Below are 19,875 nucleotides of genomic sequence, written 5' to 3' on the forward strand. Positions count from 1 at the left end.
GCACAACAATAACAATAGGGGCTACACTAACAATAACAATAAGGGGAATATACTAGTATTATAGGGACTTAACAAGATTGTTTGGGATCCAGGGGAATCTATCGAGGGAAAGATTGGCCGAAGGATTGTTTGGGATCCAAGTATCGTAGGATCCATTCTTGATCATTTAGCATGGAGGCGTGGAATGACACATTGGATTGTATGTGATCCCGGTATCAATGTACAAATGCTTATGTTGTGGATAGAGTGGATTGCTTAAAGACAAACAATCTTTGGGTGGGAGGATCGTAATATTCCATTTTCTTGATATGGACAGAATTTACCTATGGTATTTACTATGGTATTTACTATGGTATTTTCCCATGGGATCTACCTTCATTTTCGAAGGAAAATAATAAAATTAGATTTCTAGAGAGTCCATCAAACCTATTAAAGGGGATAGGAGTTAGGATTTTGGGTCATCCTGAGTTGTCTATATATTTGGATTTGGTTGAGAACTCAGCTTGGCCAGTTCTAGTTTGATCCCGGGACGAAAATCCCGCGAAGACTTTTGTTGGTGGATCCATCCATGGGTTCACATTTGTGCTTTAGTGTCTTTGTTTTCTTGTGCATTGAGCAGCCATGTATATTCACTATTTTGTTGAAAATATTTTTATTAAAACACCTAAATGTGCTAAATCTGTAAATTATTTAACTATTAAAGATCTTACAAGAATATTTGAGGTCTTACAAGAACTCAACAACTTGAAAAAAAAAAAAAAAAAATGAAAAAATCTTTCAATAAAATTCACAAACATAAAATTGTGTATAGAGATCAATTCTTTCCACTTACCGACTTTATTTTAAACTTTACACTCTTAAAACAAATTTTACCTCCAAAATTCAATCCCTCTTAAATTAAATGCATACCCATAGTAATACAAATAAATCTCAACTTCATAACATCTACATTCTCAATATCTCAATTTTAAAAACATCATATTAAATTAAACTCTACAAATCCATTATCCTGAATTATACTGAACAAATTCATCACTCTTGAAGAAGCTCTCATAATTATACTTAATACAAATTCAATTTATTAAATTACGCTCCACAAATTCATCCCTCTTGGAGGAGCTCTCTTTATTGTGCATTAGTTTTGCCCATAGACGTAAGAAATCAAGGAAAGAGAGACCATTTTCTATTCACTGGTTACAGAGAACCTCAAATAAACCCATTCGTTTTTCTATGTGGCTTTAACTTTGTTGGATCAATTTTGAACACGAAAATAGCTGCCCTTAAACCAGAATGTTCTTTAGCGCACCCCCTCGCAGAGAAAAAAGAGACTGGTTTTTTCAGTCGTTTGAAAAATAGTCGCCGCGTAGTCCAATCCGCCGCTAACGTATCCGTGGCGGTGAAGTAAGACGAGAAACCATGGTGGTTTTGATACGACCCATCCACACCTTCACCGATCCGTCAAGACTTCCACTGTAAGCGATAAACGAATTGGCGTTGAAACTCATGGCGGCAGCTATGCATTTCACGGGACCGCTGTGCCCTTCCATCACTGCAATGCAACATATTCCGGTGCCGCCCGCTTCCCTTTTCCAAACACGAATTGTTGTATCAGCGGAGCCACTTAACAGCAGATCGCCAACGGTCTGGAGACAGATAACGGGGCGAAGGTGGCCTCGAAGGAGACCGGCGTAATGCAATATTCTGTCGGAGAAGCGGTTTTCTTCCCAGTAATGAATATATCCATCGTAACATCCCGCGTATACAACGGGTAACCAATACGGGCCGAGGGCGAGGGCTTTTACGGCAGATCGTTGATTGCTAAGAGTCATCATTAGCTCGTGCTTCGGTTGGCCACGACCCGGCCGCCGCCTCCATACTTTCACTGTTCTGTCATCTGATCCGCTGAAGAGAATCCCGTCGCTCCGCACGATAATGGCATTGACGGCCTCGGTGTGGGCTTCGATGGTCTCGACGGCGCGCGTGGGCTCCGACACTTTCCACACCTTCACGCTCTTATCACACGATCCCGTGTGCAGCAAATCGTCGTTTGCATTATACGCAAGGCAGGTCACGATACCCATGTGTTTCACGATGTCGGTGCCGTGGTCACTTATCAGTGGCCTGATCAAATTGGGAAACGTGTTCAAATCTGTGAGCGTGGCCACGCGCGTGTGGAATTTGTTATTGGGGCGCGACCGTTGCCAGAGGCGTATCTTGTTGTCCCCATGAGCGCTGAAAATCCGATCGCCGGCAACGAGCAGAGCCTTGAAGTTGCCCGATCCAGACTTGAGACAATTCTGTGGTGGGAAATCCGGGTGTCTCCATACCGTTATGGCTTTGCTGTCGGATCCCGTGTACAGAAACCCGTCTGCCGCAACCGCGATTGAATATATTTGACCGCCCGGCCTGAGCATCGAAGTAACGCATCTGAAAGAAGGGGGAGCGTCTGCATAATTGAAGGGGAGCGTGGGCAGCAGCGTCCAGGGAGACATAGCGAATGCTTCAGGAGATACTTTGCTGAAGCGCCCGAGCGAAACGCTGCATTCCGATGGAGAGGGGGAAAGCATTGGATAGACATAGTCGGGATTTATCATTTCCCATTCTTCGTGGCTTATTTTGTTGTTGATTGAAGGATTCCCTTGACTCCTCACCCCCCTCCTCCTCATCATCATCAACTTCGGTTTTCCTCAGCTCCTGGTTCTCTTTTCTTCATTTTATTTCCTAATGAGGCGGCTTCTTTCACCTAACCTTTGTAATAAACCATAAAGGCAATATGTTACAAATCGCCACCCTGCATTATCATCTTACAGTTAAACATCATGAATTCGCTCGGGCATAGGTTAACTACTAACCTACCGCCTCACTTACCAGCCTTTTATCTAAGTTTCAACTTTTATAATTAATTTTTTATTTTAATTTTTCATAAATTTAAAAGTTAATGAAAATAAACTCTACACAAAATAATTAATTTACACCACATAAATTATAATTTATACATCATGAATTATAATATAATAATACATACTTAATATATTGTTTAAATAAATATTAAAAAAAAAATCAATCAGATTATCCACATTAATATTTAAATTTGGTTGATTTTTTGAATCCCAAAAAAATCCATTATCAACCCAATGTTTCATGAAAAAAAAGCTCATGCAAATATAGGAAGAATCTGATTTTTCTTCTATAGATTTTTTTATTATTATTCTTTAAACCTATAATATATATAAGCAATTTACTATCTATTTTTTTCTTACACCTAAGGTATTTGAATTTGTTTTTCAACCTATTACCAATTTAATAAAAATTTATTGAGTTTTTCTTTAATGCTGAGAAAATTTAGGTATTTGAATTTGTTTTTCAAACTATCACCAATTCACTAAAAAATTATTGAACTTTTCTTTTTTAACATATGGCCCATAAAGCCTACAATGGGATGAATAATGCTTTAGGACATTCTAATTTTGTTTCGCACATAAAATTATTTATTGATTTTTTCTTTTTCAACATATAGTCAAACGAATAATACTTAGAACATTCTATTTTTTTGGCATTTCGAATTTTAACTATTGGAATTTGTTTTTCAACTTATTAATAATTTAATAATAAAAAGTTATTGAAATTTTCTTTTTCAATGATGGTTAACGTCTATTGATCTATCAGACCTAAAGAAACAAATTATTTAGTTTGATTTAAGATTTTATTCCTATGCTCAAAAAGCTTGGAGAGAAGCTTCCTAAGCTCACTATAATTTTGACATCATAAAAGGTTAGGAAGGTCAGTATTGCTACAAAGATTATGAAACTGAGATCTAATGTGGTTGTATGCGGGGCACTCTATGAGGGAGTGGTTTTCATCCTCGATGTTCCTATTCTCACAGAGGTGGTAGATCCTTTCCATCCATGGTGTTTTAGGAATTGCCCAACGACCTGTTTCACTATAGAGCTCATGAGAGTTCGTTCTAATCTTTGCTATATTAATTTTCTTCTTTAAGCTAGTTAAAACATATAATGGAATGAATAATAAGTAAAACATTCTATAGTGAATTTACAATAGAATGATTCGAACATTCAATAGAAAAAAAATTATTGTTGTTTTTTTTTCCACATTAAATTTTGAGCTTTGGAAATTGATTTTAAATTTATTAAAAAAATATTTTAATTTAATTTTTCTTTGTTTTTTAACATATTTTCTTTTGTTTTTAAGGATACTTATCATTCTAATAAAAACATATAGCCAAATAAATATTTTTTTGCAATTTTTTGGTATTAAAAATTGCTTCTGTGCAGACATTAATAATTATAATATTGAATTTAAATATTATATTATAATTTTTATAATTATATTATTCTTCAAATTTTGGGCATTTGAAGCTGCTTTTCGATTATTCATGAACTTTAATAAAAAAAATTCAAACGTAAACAATTTGTAATATTGGAAAATTTTGGGCATTTGAAGTTGGTTTTCGATTATTCATGAAGTTTAATAAGTTTTTTCCAAACAGACAATCTGTAATATTGGATTTAAATATCGTATTGTCTTTTTAATTTTTTAAATTTTATAATTTTAAAATTGTGTTAAATCTTTTAGAATATAATTAATTTTGTTTATAAATTTTATAATTTTATTATTTTAAAATCGTGTTAAATCTTTTTGAATGTAATTATTTTTGTTTATGAATTTAATGATTTTAGAGATCTTCAAATTTGTATATTTAAATTTTAAATTAATCTTATAAATCACAAATATATAATGAAAATAAAATAAAAGCTTATTTTAAGTTATAAAACCAATAATTATAATTTAATTTATATTTTAATATATAATTTCAATATTACAAATTAAATTAGATTATTACCTATTAGATATATCAAAAATCAAAAGTCTTTTATGTATTATTTTTAATATTTAATTTTATGTCATTTAGTAATTTTTTGCAATTAAATGATTAAGAACTTTATAGATTTATAAATTTGATATATAATGAATTTAAATTTAAAATAGATATAAGAAGTATATAGGGTTTAGTATAGATGATGATAAGATGTTTTATTAAGATGATTATTTGTATGAAATTTTATGGGCAAAAATCTAACTAGGTGTGATCTTAAAAGATTTAAGTCCATAAAAACTACTCAATTAAAGATAGTCATATTATAAAATATTTTATAAACCATGTGATTTAAAGTTTTATATTCCATAAATTAAAAAATACTAATTTAATTTTTATATATATAAAACTAACATTTAATATTACACGATTAAACAAATATAGAGTTATTATAAATATTTTTTTAATTTTAATAATAAAAAGTATTGTTTCAATATTTGAATTAAAAGTAAAATAAAAAATATTTTTTATTTTGTTTTATTTTAAAATATATATATAATTAAAAAGTATATGAAAATGTATAAAATTTATGGTACACACTCTATTTGAAATTTATAGTTTGAGAGTACAATTTGTGAGATATTTATTTTTTATTGTAATGGTTTTAGTTTTATATATATATATATATATAATTTAGATAAATATTTTTCTTCGTCAGTGACATTTGTTAAAATTTGTAGAGACATGTTTGTAATTAGTTTATTTGTAATATTTGTAAAATAATTTTATCTAATATAAAAATGACAACTATTTTTTTGAAGTTCATATATATATATATATTAATTAAAATAATAGATATTTTAATTTATGATGTATATTTTTTTTAAATTATTTACCAAATATGTTTATTAAAAATTAAATAAATTTTAAATGAGTTGTTTTTAGTGAATTTTTCTGATGTTTTTCGATATATTTTTTGGTCTAATTTTTCTAAAATCTAGCGGGAATTTCTTGAAATCACAAGTTTGATAGGTAACTGTGCACAATCCAAGTGCCCTAGAGGTTTTTCATGGTGTTGAATCCATATATACAATCAAAAAACCACTCTAAATAAGAAACCAAGATTTCACCTCCAATTTTTGTGTCATATTCATAAAGTCCAAAAAATCATAGAAAATCCAAAAATCTCACTAAAAACAACTCCTTAATATTGAATAATAACATATTTTGCATATAATAAAAAAATTATGTTTTAACAAAAATATCAAACTAAGTAGAAAAAAGCACAATCCATGCTTTCAACCAACCAAACTAAAACCTTAGTTTTCACCCCTCACAAAAAAAACAGAGGTTATACCATTGCAATTAGATTGTCTTACTACAAACTTTATATCCAAAAATATAATCTTAAACACTTTGTCATATGTGCGCCATTTGTTTAGCATTGTGAAATTTGCTTCTTAATAATTATCTTTTAAAAAACTTAATCTTAAATATTTTAATATTAATATAAAAGAAAGTTAAGTTTAATTTTTTTCATTTTAATCAATGATTTCTGTTGGAATTCTTAAATATTTTAATATTAACTTAAATTTTCTTTTAAGTTTAATTTTTTTCATTTTAATTAATAATTTCAATTCGAATTGTGAGGTGAACAATTTGTTCAGCAAATGTATATGTTTAATTTTTTCAAAATATATTGTAACTAACTCATTTGGCATTTATAAAATAATTGTATTTAATATAATAATGATAACCAATTTTTCGATCAAAATTACCTATTTTTTAAAAATCCTAATTCTAATTAAAAAAAACCATTTCAATAAATCCAACTACCCTTAAATATCTTAAAATAGATACAAAATCTTATCTTACAACAATGCATTAAAATAAAAATTATATACATTAATTTTTACAAATGTTAAAAATGAGTGCCCAATCTCAGCGATGTATACAACTCTATATTTTAGAATTAAAATTATAATTATAAAAGTATAAAGTTTATCTGTAGTACAAACGGGCCAGGTCAAGCTGCACATGGGCGACCACTATTAATCTTCTCCACTAAATGGTCTGAACATGTGGTCAGACTGTCGTACGGTATCATAAAGGTTTTCAGTTTTTATTGGGCAGAACAACGAACGACGTGTATTCTTCTGAAATGGTGTGCGTTAATGAGATGACGTGGATGCCAATTGCATCGTAATGTTATTCCTGGCTTTTCGGCGAAACCACAATAACCTTTGCTTTATAGGTCGTGGAACCGTGATATAATCATATTTTTCATAAATGTTCAACCGGGAACCGTGATATATATGCTCTGGTGTTGAATTTGTAAAATTTCCAGGTTTCCTATAGCCGTAGTCTAACTATACTGTTTTTTATTTGAAAAATCATGAAAATTTTAGTAATATTTTGATAAATTTAATCAAAGATTTTTATATATACAAATTACAATGGTTAAATTTTAAGATTTTGGATGTTTTAAAAATTTTTGATAGTGCTGAATTTATTTTGAGTGTCTTAGTAAATTTGTCATTTTTTATTATATGGCAAGTTTATCTTGTGTTTAAGGTTCTCCTAAATTCGGAGGTAACCAGACAATCCACGTGTTTTCAATAAAGAAAATGTGCCGAAAAATTAAAGGTTGAGTTCAATTTTTTTAATTTTTATATCGGATTGTAATCATTTTACAGTGAAAATGGTCCAACTTCTAATTAGTTTTGAATTTTTAAAAAAAAAAAAATTATAAAATTTATTAAAGTTTTGAAAAATATAACTATTGAACTAAATATTTTGAAAATTAAAAATAAATTTTGAATTTTATATTTTTATATTTTTATCAGTTGATATAGATGAAATGACTAATTTTATGGAATTATAAATAAAATTTATCAAAAATAAAATTTATTTAAAAAAAAATCTATTTGACACGTGTCATAATAGTACACATATCAAATCTCAATATTTATGAAAAAATATATCATATCAAATCTCAATATTTATGAAAATTTTATTATTTATGAAAATTAAAAATAAAAATAAAAATGTATATGTCACTCAGTGCCATAATAGTACATATTTATGAAAAAATACACACATCAAATCTCAATATTTATGAAAAATAATACACACATCAAATCTCAATATTTATGAAAAATTCATTTCTAGGTAAGTATGTCAAACTCATATTTGACTTTTAATTAATGTGTAACCTTTGAAAATAATTTACAAAATTTATACAAATTTTTGAAAATATATATTTTTGATATTTTAAATGTGAAATCAATTATATATAAATTCACGTTTATATATAATATTGACATATATAATCCACTTAATATAATAAAAACATCTAAACTTATTATGTCACCACTTAAATAAAATATTCTTAAATAATAATGAGAATTCTTTAACAAAACCTTTTTTAAGCCTTACTACTAAGACTCTGATATTATTGCAACAACTACAAAAGATCAAAGAAACACATTTCTGATATTCAATATAGAGATTTTTTTAAAATGCAATCTAAGTTCTTCCTCCAAATCTTTGTTGTATTTGAGTCTCTGCTTACATTGATAACTTCTTTAGATTAATGATCAACATTTGAGTTGAATTATATATATATGAAAAACAATCATTAAAATTATTTTCTATCTTCATAAATTGATTTCTAATTGGAATTGATATTATAGTCTCAATTTTACATTTATTGTCTCTCTAATCTATTAATAACTTAAAGTCTCCCAATACTTATAAATATTTTTCTATTATTTTCTTCATAAAAATATAAAATGTGTAAAACTTAACTATTCATTTACTAACAACATATTTCAAAATAATATAATGTATTGATAAGAAAAAACAATGTCCTCTCTATTATAAATTTTTATAACCCTTTGGTATCCCTAAGTCAACATGCATGTTTATAATTAATTAAGTGTTCATTTGATATTATATAATGTTTTTCTTTCAAGCACTTTTCCTTGCATTTAATAGCTAACTTGATTTTATGATATTAAATGATTTTCTTTCAAACATTTTTACCTACCTTTAATAGCTAGTTTGATTTTATGGACAACTTGTGTAGGAGTCATATAAGGCCTTGAAATATCAAGTGATCAAATAATGCAAGATAAATGCTTATAAGCATTTGTAGATGTAGGGGTTTATAATCCTTTGGAGGAGGAACGACGCGGAGATGGAGCGCGAAGGTGAATACAGATGAGTCTTCGTGTATGCAATACAGTGCTACAGATGGCAGAACAGAGTAGGAACACATAGACTACCTGGTATGGGGCTTCTTCTTTACCATAACCCTGGCATTAGCATATCGAAAAGGGTTTTCACTTTTTACTGTGTCGTTTTTTACCGATACACTTCGTGCCCATCGTCTAGGCTCCGGTCACCTACGCTCGCTCCTCCTGCAGCTATCTTGGCAGTTACTCACAGGTAGCTGGCGTTTCGTGCCCCCCGACAGCTATGGACCTTGATCTTGTTGATTACTCGGAGGAACCGCTGGTGGAGAGCTCTATCTGGATGACCCCGCATTCTACCAAGGAAGACCCGATTTTATTTAGCTGCAAGCTGAATGAGGCTATTGCCGACTTACCTCCGTTCTTGGGGCCTTCGAACCACCCAGTGATTCTGTCGGACGACCCCCAGACTTGGTCGTCCCTTTCCACCCCCCCATCATCACCTTCCTCGTTAGGGTTTGCCTCCGGTTGTCTTAACCCTAACCCTACGGAGACTTGTGCTAGTCTTACCCCCATCCCTTCATCCTCCAGTTACGCTTTCCCTCAGCCCAGTTCGTCGACCCTTACAACCTCTGCGCCTCTGACCTCGCCACATCTCCCTGTCCCTCCCTCTGGAAGTTTCTCGAATATCCCTCCCTTATCAAACGCCCTTCCATTTGTACTTTCCCCTCCTCTTGAGGACCCTCCTGTCTCTGGGAATAGCTCTATTCTAAAGGAGGACTCATCTGCGGAAGCAAGGCCTCGCAAGAAATCCAGGTGCTTTAGATCTAAAGCGGAAGACATCATTCTTCGGCTCAAGGAAGACATTCAGCTTGGGGAAACCATGGACATCGCTGATAGGGTTTTAGTCGGAAGAATTCGAGGACAAAACTATTTTACGGCCCGCTTAAAGTCATGGGCCTCTGAGGTCTGTGGGCATCACCTGGCCGACCTCCCCACTATACATACCTTCATGAGGGGTTGGTTTGCTTTTAGGTTTGCCAAGCCCGACCACACTAATTGGGTCTTATCATCTTACTAGCACTTCGAACACGCGTCGGTCATCTTGAAGCGATGGACACCTCTCTTTGATTCGGAAACAGAGCAGATTGGGATCGACCCAATTTGGATCAAACTGTCAGGGCTCCCACTCCATTTCTGGTCTGAAGATATCTTTTGGCACATCGGAAACTCTCTCGGCACTTACATGGAGTTCGATAAATCATACCTCTCCACTGGCAAGATGGCTTACGCCAGAGTACTGATGCATATGGACACAAGAGGGGGTCTGCAGGAGCATATCACCATACAATGGCGGACATACTCTAGGAAATAACTATTAGATTATGAAGGAGTGCCTTATAGATGTCGATGATGCCATAAGGTTGGCCACGTGTTCAGGGAGTGCCCGCTGATCAATAAAGGGGGACAAAGGTCATATGAAAATGTTACAGGCAACGTCAACCCACAGGAACCGACCCAGCATGCTATGGAGGCTGAAGAACAGCCACTGCAGGCTCTTGTCAAGGAGGGCAGGGTGCACAAGCAAGGTCCAAAGAAGAAGTGGGGGAAAGCTCCACTTCGGCCACCCTCTCCACCACTGACGAAAGCTCAGGCGACTATAGGGGACACTTTTTCCCCGGGTATGAAAAACCCTCCTCTCTCCTTTGCTTTCTCTGCATCTAATTTACATTATACTTCTATTTCTCATTTACATGATAGAGTTTTCTTCTCCCCGGAGGTTCTCCATAGTTCTCCCCCTCCCTCACCGGCCCCCCACCCTTCCCCCAGACCCTCTTGGAAGATCCCCATCAACTAGCTTTGCTCCATCATGCCTCCCCCTCCTGTTTACACCAGCTCTCAACCATCCATTCCTGAGGCCCCTCCCCTCTCACAATTCGCTCTTCCTACCAGCACTGAACCCCGATACCCTCTTCGCTCAAGGCTACGATCATAGGGCCTTGACATCGTAGGTTTTGGTGTCGACTCCACCCCCTCCTTACCTAAACCATCTCGGGGCCGCCCCTCCTCACTCTCCAGAGCCAAGCACCAGGCAAGGGAGGAGATCACCTCGGGCAAACAAAAAATAATTGACTGGGTTCTTAGAGCAGAGAAAACCCTAAATCTTCCCCCTCCATGAAGATGCTCTCCTACAACTGTCGTGGGATGGCTAGTCCTGGGAAAAAACTAGCCTTGAGACGCTTAATCTCTATGGAAGCTGTTGACATCATCTTTCTTCAAGAAACCCTAGGCCCTGCCTACTCCATCACTCCCCTTCTCGAATCTTGGCTTCAGGGTTGGTCCTTTCACTCGCTTGATGCCTCGGGTTGATCTAGAGGGGTAGCCCTGGGTATATGTAATCGCTCCATCAAACTGCATAGTGTTTGGGGGGGATTTGGCTACATGGGAGCCGACATCTTTTCACCCTCTCTAGAAGCCAGCTATAGAATCATTAATGTATATGGCCCCTGCCGAGACAGGGCCAAATACTGGAGGAAACTACTAAGATCATCTATTCTTCAGCAAGATAACATAATTCTGGGAGGGGATCTCAACTTCTCTATAGGGTTCGTGGAGTCATGGAGTCAACAAGCTCATATGGATACTCTGTTGGGCTTTTTTGAGAATCTATTGGAGGATCATAACCTTATAGACATCCCTTCTGCTAAAATACAACCCACATGGAGGAAAAATAGAATAGGAGAGGCTAGCCTGGCTAGGAGGCTTGATAGATTCCTCATTAAAGAAACATTGGCCAGTAATGGCACCCGTATCAGACAATGGGTTGGCTTGGGTGGCTTATCAGATCACAGGCCCATCTACCTAGAGATACAGGATGCCATTCAAAAGCCAAAGGCTCCCTTTAAATTTAATTCTACTTGGTTAAGGGACGCCGATTATATGAGGATGGTGGTTGATTTCTAGAAGGCCCACCCAGTTGGCACTGAGGGGAATATAGTAGAGGGGTTTGCTCATAACATGAAGGAATTGAAATCTCTCTCAAAAGAATGGGCTCATAGGAAAAGAGAACAGGATGAGCACCTCCTCAGAACAGCAGAGGAGGAGATCCTTATCTTTGAGGAGGGAACTAGAGGAGTCAATGACTCCCGGGAACATAAAGAAGGACACAAATTCTGAAAGATAGAGAAGACAGCTGGAGGTTACAGAGTCGTGCTATCTGGCTCAGGGAAGGGGATGATAATACCAAATTTTACCATAAATATGCAAATGGGAGGAAGGCAATCAATACAATATGGGAGCTCAAAAATGAACAAGGACACTCCACGTAATCCTTTCGTGATTTGGCAGCTCTGGCAAATAAACATTTTAAAGACATCTTCAAGGAACCTCCTACAGCCACTCTAGCTGAAGTAATGTGTATAGCCTAGTCTTTCCCCAGCTTTGTTGATCAGGAGGCCGAACAAGAACTTACAAAAGAAGTAACCCTTGATGAGATCCAAGCAACACTCAAGTGGCTTAAGAAGGATAAGAGCTCGGGACCGGATGGATGGACAGTAGAATTTTACACTGCTTTTTTCGACATTCTAGGGCTGGATCTATTAAGACTCATAGAAGAATGTCATAGAAGGGGGAGGATGTCGGAAGGCCTCAACTCCACATTCATAGCTCTCATACCTAAAGTCAATAAACCCTCCACCTATGACGACTTCAGGCCTATATCCTTATGTAACTGCATCTACAAGATTATTGCAAAAATCATTGCCAATCGCCTAAGGCCTTTCCTGTCTTTGCACATCTCCCCTAAATAGTTTGCTTTCTTACAGAACAGATAGATACACGAGGCTGTTAGCACTGCCCAGGAACTCCTACACTCTGTTCAGACCAAAAAATTAAAAGGAATGATTTTGAAAATAGACCTATCCAAAGCCTTTGATAGAGTCAACTGGCTATACATCCGAATCTTGTTAACCCATTTGGGCTTTCCCTATACCTTCATTAAGTGGATCATGTGCTGCATCACCAATGTTTCCTATAGTGTGCTTGTAAATGGTTCGACATCTCCTTTTTTTCATGCAGAACGAGGGTTAAGGCAAGGATGCCCTCTATCCCCTCTTCTCTTTCTGCTCATAATGGAGGGCCTCAGTAGAATCATTGGAGAGGAACATAGGCAAGGGCGAATCATGGGAATCAAAATCACTGATACCTGCATATTGACCCATTTTCTCTTTGTTGATGATGTCCTCATATTCCTAAACGGAGGTATAGGCGATCTCACATCTCTCCACAATGCTCTGGGTACATTCCTAAAGGCCACGGGTATGGTGTTGAATGAGGCAAAATCCACTATCACAGTTACAGGATGCTCCCAATATGAAATACAATATGCACTTAGGAGATTTGCCTTTGTTGTTCTGCCACTTGAAGAAGGACTGAGGTACCTTGGCTACCGGTTAAAACCTCATGGGTATAAAATTGCAGATTGGACATGGCTAATAACCAAGGTAGAAAAGCAATTGAACATTTGGTACCATAAATACATGTCCAGAGCAGGTAGGTTGGTTCTAATTAAGGCCATTTTGGAAGCAACACCCGTATACTGGATGTTGCTGGCATGGATCCCTAGAGGCATTCTGGCTCGACTGCAAAACATATGCTGTCAATTTTTATGGAAGGGGAAGCAGCCCGGGAGAGTCTTTGCATGGGCAAAATGGGAATCTCTTGCACTGCCTAAACGATGGGGAGGTTGGGGGATTAAGAGACTGGACATCTTCTCCAAAGCCTTGGCAGCGAAATTAGGATGGCAATTGCTTAATAATCATAGTTTATGGACAAAGGTGGTTGTCTCCAAGTACATAACCCCTTCCAATACATTTGACTGGATTAGACAGAATCATAGGAACTCTGCTAACATATTCATCATATGGAAGGATGTTATAAACACCAAGGACCTCATACGAAATGGACTGACATGGAGAATCTGGTCTGGAGCACAGGTGCGCATAGGCGAAGACTCCAAGTTCAGGTGCAGAAATTCTCACAGGTTACCTGCAGAGCTGAGAACATATCTTACAGAACAAGGCATCACACATATCTACCACATTGCTGATGATGCTCAATCCACTCTGTTCCAACAAGCCTGGAAAACAAGACCCCTTCTTAACATACCTCCGTGCTGGCATCAGGAGTGGAGAGACTACATAAAAGCTTTAACTGAGGCCCACATCAGAATTACAGAGGGGGATGATGAACTCATCTGGGCATTCACCAAACATGGCACATATACTCCCAAGATTGGATATCAGGGGCTGATGGAACCCTATAAGCCACCAGTTACTGAGCCATGGTGGAAACTTATGTGGAAGTTAAAGGCGGCCCCCAGAACGAGGCTTCTCATGTGGTCTATACAGCACAACAAGATTCCGACAGGTGCAAATTTGATGAAACGATCTTACTCAGGCCCTTTTTGGTGCTACCTCTGCAAGAACTGCAGTGAAGACTCGGACCACCTCTTCCTGAATTGCCCCATTACACAAGAGCTTTGGAACAGCCTTCTTACTTCGCTTCGCATTACATGTCGTTGGCTTGGCAATAATATAGCAGACGCCTGGACACACTGGTGGATGGAAGCTTCTGACAAGGAGAGGAATATTCCTCTTCTCATTTGTTGGGCCATATGGATAGCCAAAAACTGAATTATCTTTCAGCAGAAGGAACCATATTGGCCCTCTATATTGACTAGAATCTTAGCCGACTACCATTCTATCCCTGATGAGTGTACTCAGTCGTCTCACAGGATCATAAATCCGGAAACCATCAATACCTCTCAGCCATGGGCTTACTTTGATGGATCGGCACAGGAGATAGGATGTGGAGGGGGTGCCATTCTACACTTATCTGAAACCCACTCCTTCAAAATTCAAATGGGACTGGGCAGAGGGACTAATAACTATGTTGAGCTTCTAGCAGCCAAATACCTCATCCATTTTTCCTTGAACAAACAATGTTTGAACCTACAACTATTTGGTGATTCAAAAATAGTATGCAATTGGTTAAACAAAAAAACTCAATGCAATGCTTATACATTAAGGCATATTTTGGATGAAGCTCTTAGACTCATCACAAATTTTGACTCCTTTATTTGTCAACACATTTACAGGGAGCACAACTCAGCTGCCGACCACCTATCCAAGGAAGCAGCGCTCAGGGATGATGATACTTGGTTGATACAAGAGGAAAGGGACGGTATTATATACCAGCACTATCATAGGTCATTCATATATCTAGGAGCTTAATGCAGGTGCAATATGAACAAGTTTTTTTCATAATGACCATATGTAAATATTTATATATACTTTCACTTGTTATTATCTTAGAACTAGTCTCTCTGCGAAGAGATTATAAGTTTTTTTTTGCTTTTTTGAACAGTTTCTCCCCTGTGTGGAGTACTCCAAAACCACCTTTGTTTTTTGACAGGCCTAGCCTCACCATATGTATATGCTTAGCATCTACAAAATGTAATTTTCTTATTTAATAAAGGAAATTACGAATTTTTCTAAGGGAAAAAAAGCATTTGTAGATGCATTAGTTATTTGAGAATATAGAGAGCAAACAAAAGTCAATTCATGTAATTTGTTGTGGAATTTTTTGTTATAAATGATTTTAATGCAAAGTAGAAATTTCTTTGTTTTAACTAAACACTTTTGAATCTTAACTTTGTGAATTCAACTATAAAAATCTCCCTACTTAATGATGCAGGAGCATTCACCTAAGGGAAAATTATTGTAAATAGTAGACATAGGGGGTCATGTATTTTTAGGAAATAGTTTTCCTAAGTCTCAAGTTAATGTAATATTAGGCATTTAAGTGATTTAATTAGATAATTAGAGGAGATTGTAAGTTCTCTCAAATAAATGAGAACATGAGTGGGAATAAATGACAAGAGTCCAAATTCAATCAGAACTCTTAAAGTAGTCCATGATTTGAGGGATGAGAGAGAGACTTTAGGAATTAATGGAAGTAGAAGTGGACAGAAGATTTCGGAGTTGGTTCAGTGGATATAGGAGTCGAACCAGGATAGTTCAACAGAACTCCTGGCATATATGTAAGCCTACAGGCAGAGTCAAAAGGGGGAGGCCACAATATTGAAGAACAGGCCTATGTGTGAGGCACAGAGACCTCATTCTGTAACCATTGTTTATATTATTAATATAATCATCTCAATTCTGAGTGGAATGCGTGTTTCAAGTGTTGGATTTTATGTGAACTCGTAGGTTCTATAGCAGGGGGTTGCAAACATAGTTAAGCAGAACACGCAGAGGATCAGAATGATTCAGAGGAATCATAAATGGGTCATTGAATCCAGTCGAAGGTCAGAGTGGTGCTCTGAGAAGTTAGCAAAGTGAGGATTCGCTTAAGAGTTAAGCTCAGAGAAGTTGAGCAGTGGAAGCGGAAGAATGAACCCTTTGAAGAAACCTAAAGATGAACCTAAACCATGGAGAAATGCTAAAGAAAACAACTTAATTTCTAAGTAAAAGGAACGAGCGGAAGAACGAAGAGTGAGGCACAGGAACTATTAGATCTCTTAAGATCAACGGTCCATATCGTATCGCATCGGCGGAATGAATTATGTAGTCTAAGTCCCGCAAGCCTAAAACCAATTTACATTGGAAATCGGCGCAAAACATAGTCCGAGTCTATATTCCAGACTTGAAAATTATGCAAGTTGGTCTATACCTTTATCAGGTCTGGAAGGCATATCAAGTCAGCGGAAACCATTGCAATGAAGACTAGAATGGGCCTTTGTAATAGAGCGATTGTGATTGTGCGATCAATCTTCGACTGTCGGATCATTAATCTGATCAATGGTCACAATTAAATTGGTCATCGCAAATCAGGGAAGCAGAGACCGAAGATATCGGGTGATCGGAGGTTGGGCCTTAATATAGTGCAGCACTATGGAGTGACTGAAGGAAGCGGACCCGACGATAAATATAGTCGCGACTTATAAATTTGAAGTCCGCCTTATATGGTTGGGGGCGGAAGTTAATGTATCTCCTTTGTATTATGTTAAAGAGCTACAACAAGTATTTTAAGGCTTAAGCGGTGTTTTAATGATTTTGGTAGTCACATATCGGAATCGGAGGGGTGATGATGTATGTAAGTATGGCCTGCGAAAGTCCCGATAGAAATTGCAATAGAGGTACAGCCTCGGAATTTGTGCAAAAGTCATACGGAAGGCGGAAAAGGTATGTTTTGTAGTTAATTCCTTTGTTAACTAATTTTATAAGGAAAAGCGCCGATGAAAGGGTTCGGTGTAAATATATATATTAACCAATGTTTAAAGGGGATGGTTATATATATGTGAATTATGGGTTATATAAAGGTTCTGAAGGAGTTATTAAGTCTCGATAAGAAGGATTAATGAAAATACCTTAATCAAAGTCTTATACAAAGGTTTGAGGGTTGATATAGTCCTGATAGGAGGTTTAAGGCAGGGTGATTGGTTCCAATAACAAAGGAACTATAGCAAGAGGCCCTTTACCATGTATGGTTAATGAAGATTTGACTCCATTACAGAGTTAAATACCTGGGACAGTTGTGTTTGTGTATACTGAAGGATGCGCATTGTGGGTATGTGCGGGTCTTACCCTGTACCATTAGTGGTATCAGAGAAGAATTGAAGTCATAGCAGAATTGAAATCGGAGTAGGTTTGAAATCAGAGTGGGGAAAGGTTTCCTATGAAAAGGAGGTTGCAAACAGAAGAAGGTAATGTGCATATATTACAGCAGAAGACTGTAAGGAGAACTTTGAAGTTCTGGAAGACTGTAGTAGTTCCAGCAAAGGCTTGGAGTAAATAGGAATAAAGGATTTCTTAAAGGAAAGAGAAAATAAGATTGCTTAATGAAAGTTCTGAAGGAAAGAGGACTTAGAGACAAGACAGAGGACAATCCATCCAAGGCATAGGTGGAATGGTGATATGTTATGTTCAGTTTTAAATTGAGATTGTGTGCTTTTATACTAATGCACAGGTGACAATAAGAGAAGCTATGAAAGGAGAAGCAGATATGTTCTTGAAGGCAGAGTAAAGAGAATACTTTGATAGAGAAGTGGCAGTGAACCTGAAGAATCCAACAAGAGATTGGACAAAGAGGACAGTTGAAGTGTTCCCAAGAGATTGCAGAAGCCTAGAAGGAGCAAAGGTGTTGCTCAAGAGGAGGTTCCAGATAGAGGACCGTGCTTACCAAAAGACTGAGTGAGGAGATCTTAGTGAGGTAAGATTGCAGCAAGGAGGACTAGCTGTAGTAGAGGCTTGTTGCAGATGAGTGAGAAGCTCATGAAGAAAGAAGAGAAGAAGATGACTACTGATAGTCATAGCAGAGGTTCAGAGAGAAGCCATAGCAGAGGATATGAGAAGAAGGATGCCAAAGCAAATGGCAAGAGGATGAGTCAAGAGGAGATTAACAAAGAGATTGCAGAGTTAAAAGAACAACTCGATGCATTAAGGGGAATGCTTGAGGAAAGCCAGAGACTAGGTTGGGTCCTGAGGAAGAAGCCAATGAAGTGGCATGAGATACAGAGAAGGCTACAACAAATCCAAGTAAAGTGGCTGATAGAAAAACTCAAAGAAGTTGAGTTAGAAATGGAAGAGTCCATTTGTGAACTAGAATAGGGAGAAATTCTGGGAGAAAGTGAAGATGAAGACTTGAAGACTGAAACTTCAAGTGAGACTAAGAGATCTGATGGTTTTAAATCTGACAATTTGAGTATATTTGCAGGAGAAACATGTAAAGAAGGACAATTTTCTGATATTGTCATAAAGGAGAAAGAAGACAAGCAGAATCTAAATTTTGTTTTGGAAGAAGATGAGAAAGATAGATCTCATATGCAATTGGGGAAATTTATCAAGCAACCAAGTGAAGGGCTTGAAGAGATTGAAGAGGAGACCATCGAAGAATTTCTGAATCATATGAAGGATTTAGAATAGCAAGGAGATATGATGGTTGAACCATCAAGTGATACCACAGGGTCTTATGTTTTTAAAACTGATAGTTTGTATATGATGGCAGGTATTGCAGGAGAAAATCAACCTATTGAAGATATCTTCAGAGTAGATGGAGATCTAGAAGTCAAAGGTGACAAAGAAAACTTTTCAGAAGAGGAGGAATTTGATTGTATACAGAAGAAAAGGTCTATGGATGAGTCTATAGAAGCTGTCATAGAGATGAAGAATCAGGATCTTATTCTGATGAAAAATGAAGAAATATTGTCTCAGAAAGGTAATCAAATGAGTTTGATTAATGTTATTGATGAAAAAAAAATACATGAGAATGCTAATGCAGATGGTGAAACAAGGATAACTCTGGGGAAAGAGTTACAGAGGGACAGCAAGATAAAATGTACTGAAGAAGAGACTATGTTAGCTGAAAACATAGTAAAGGATCATCAGTTCACTATGATGATAGGCACAGTGGAAATAGCCATGGAAGCTGTTGAGACAGTTACTGAAGAAGAAGGACATCTACTGAAAGATGTTAAGGAAGAAGAAGTCTATGCAAAAGACTTAGCAAAGGGAGAAAGGACATCTGATGATCTATCCATAACAAAGGAAGGTATGGAGAATTGTGTGAAATTTCCAAAATCTACTCCAATTGAAATTGTTGAGTTATATAGAAAATTAGATTTTCAAAGAAGGGAGTTGGAAAGACAGAGGATAGATGTTCAAGAGAGATTGCTGAAGAAGGAAGACAAAAGAATTGTCATGAATGATAGTCACAAGAGAAAGGAGGTGATAATGAGAGTTCAGTAGATTGACACTGCAAAAGAAGGAGTTCACTACAGTGGAC

At 36.2% G+C, this 19,875-nt stretch overlaps 1 protein-coding gene across 1 annotated transcript; it reads right to left on the reverse strand.

Moving 5' to 3' along the window:
• Window positions 1-1,379: 1,379 nt before the first annotated feature.
• On the reverse strand, window positions 1,380-2,594 carry LOC149261513 (protein JINGUBANG-like). The gene has a single exon (XM_089369516.1). It carries the CDS (start codon window positions 2,592-2,594, stop codon window positions 1,380-1,382), a length of 1,215 nt encoding a protein of 404 aa, XP_089225642.1.
• Window positions 2,595-19,875: the final 17,281 nt, after the last annotated feature.

Source organism: Pinus tabuliformis, chromosome 6 (assembly GCF_031772625.1).
Source record: "Pinus tabuliformis cultivar Carrire ecotype Pingquan chromosome 6, CPIR1, whole genome shotgun sequence".
In the NCBI taxonomy this organism is placed as follows: Eukaryota; Viridiplantae; Streptophyta; class Pinopsida; order Pinales; family Pinaceae; genus Pinus; species Pinus tabuliformis.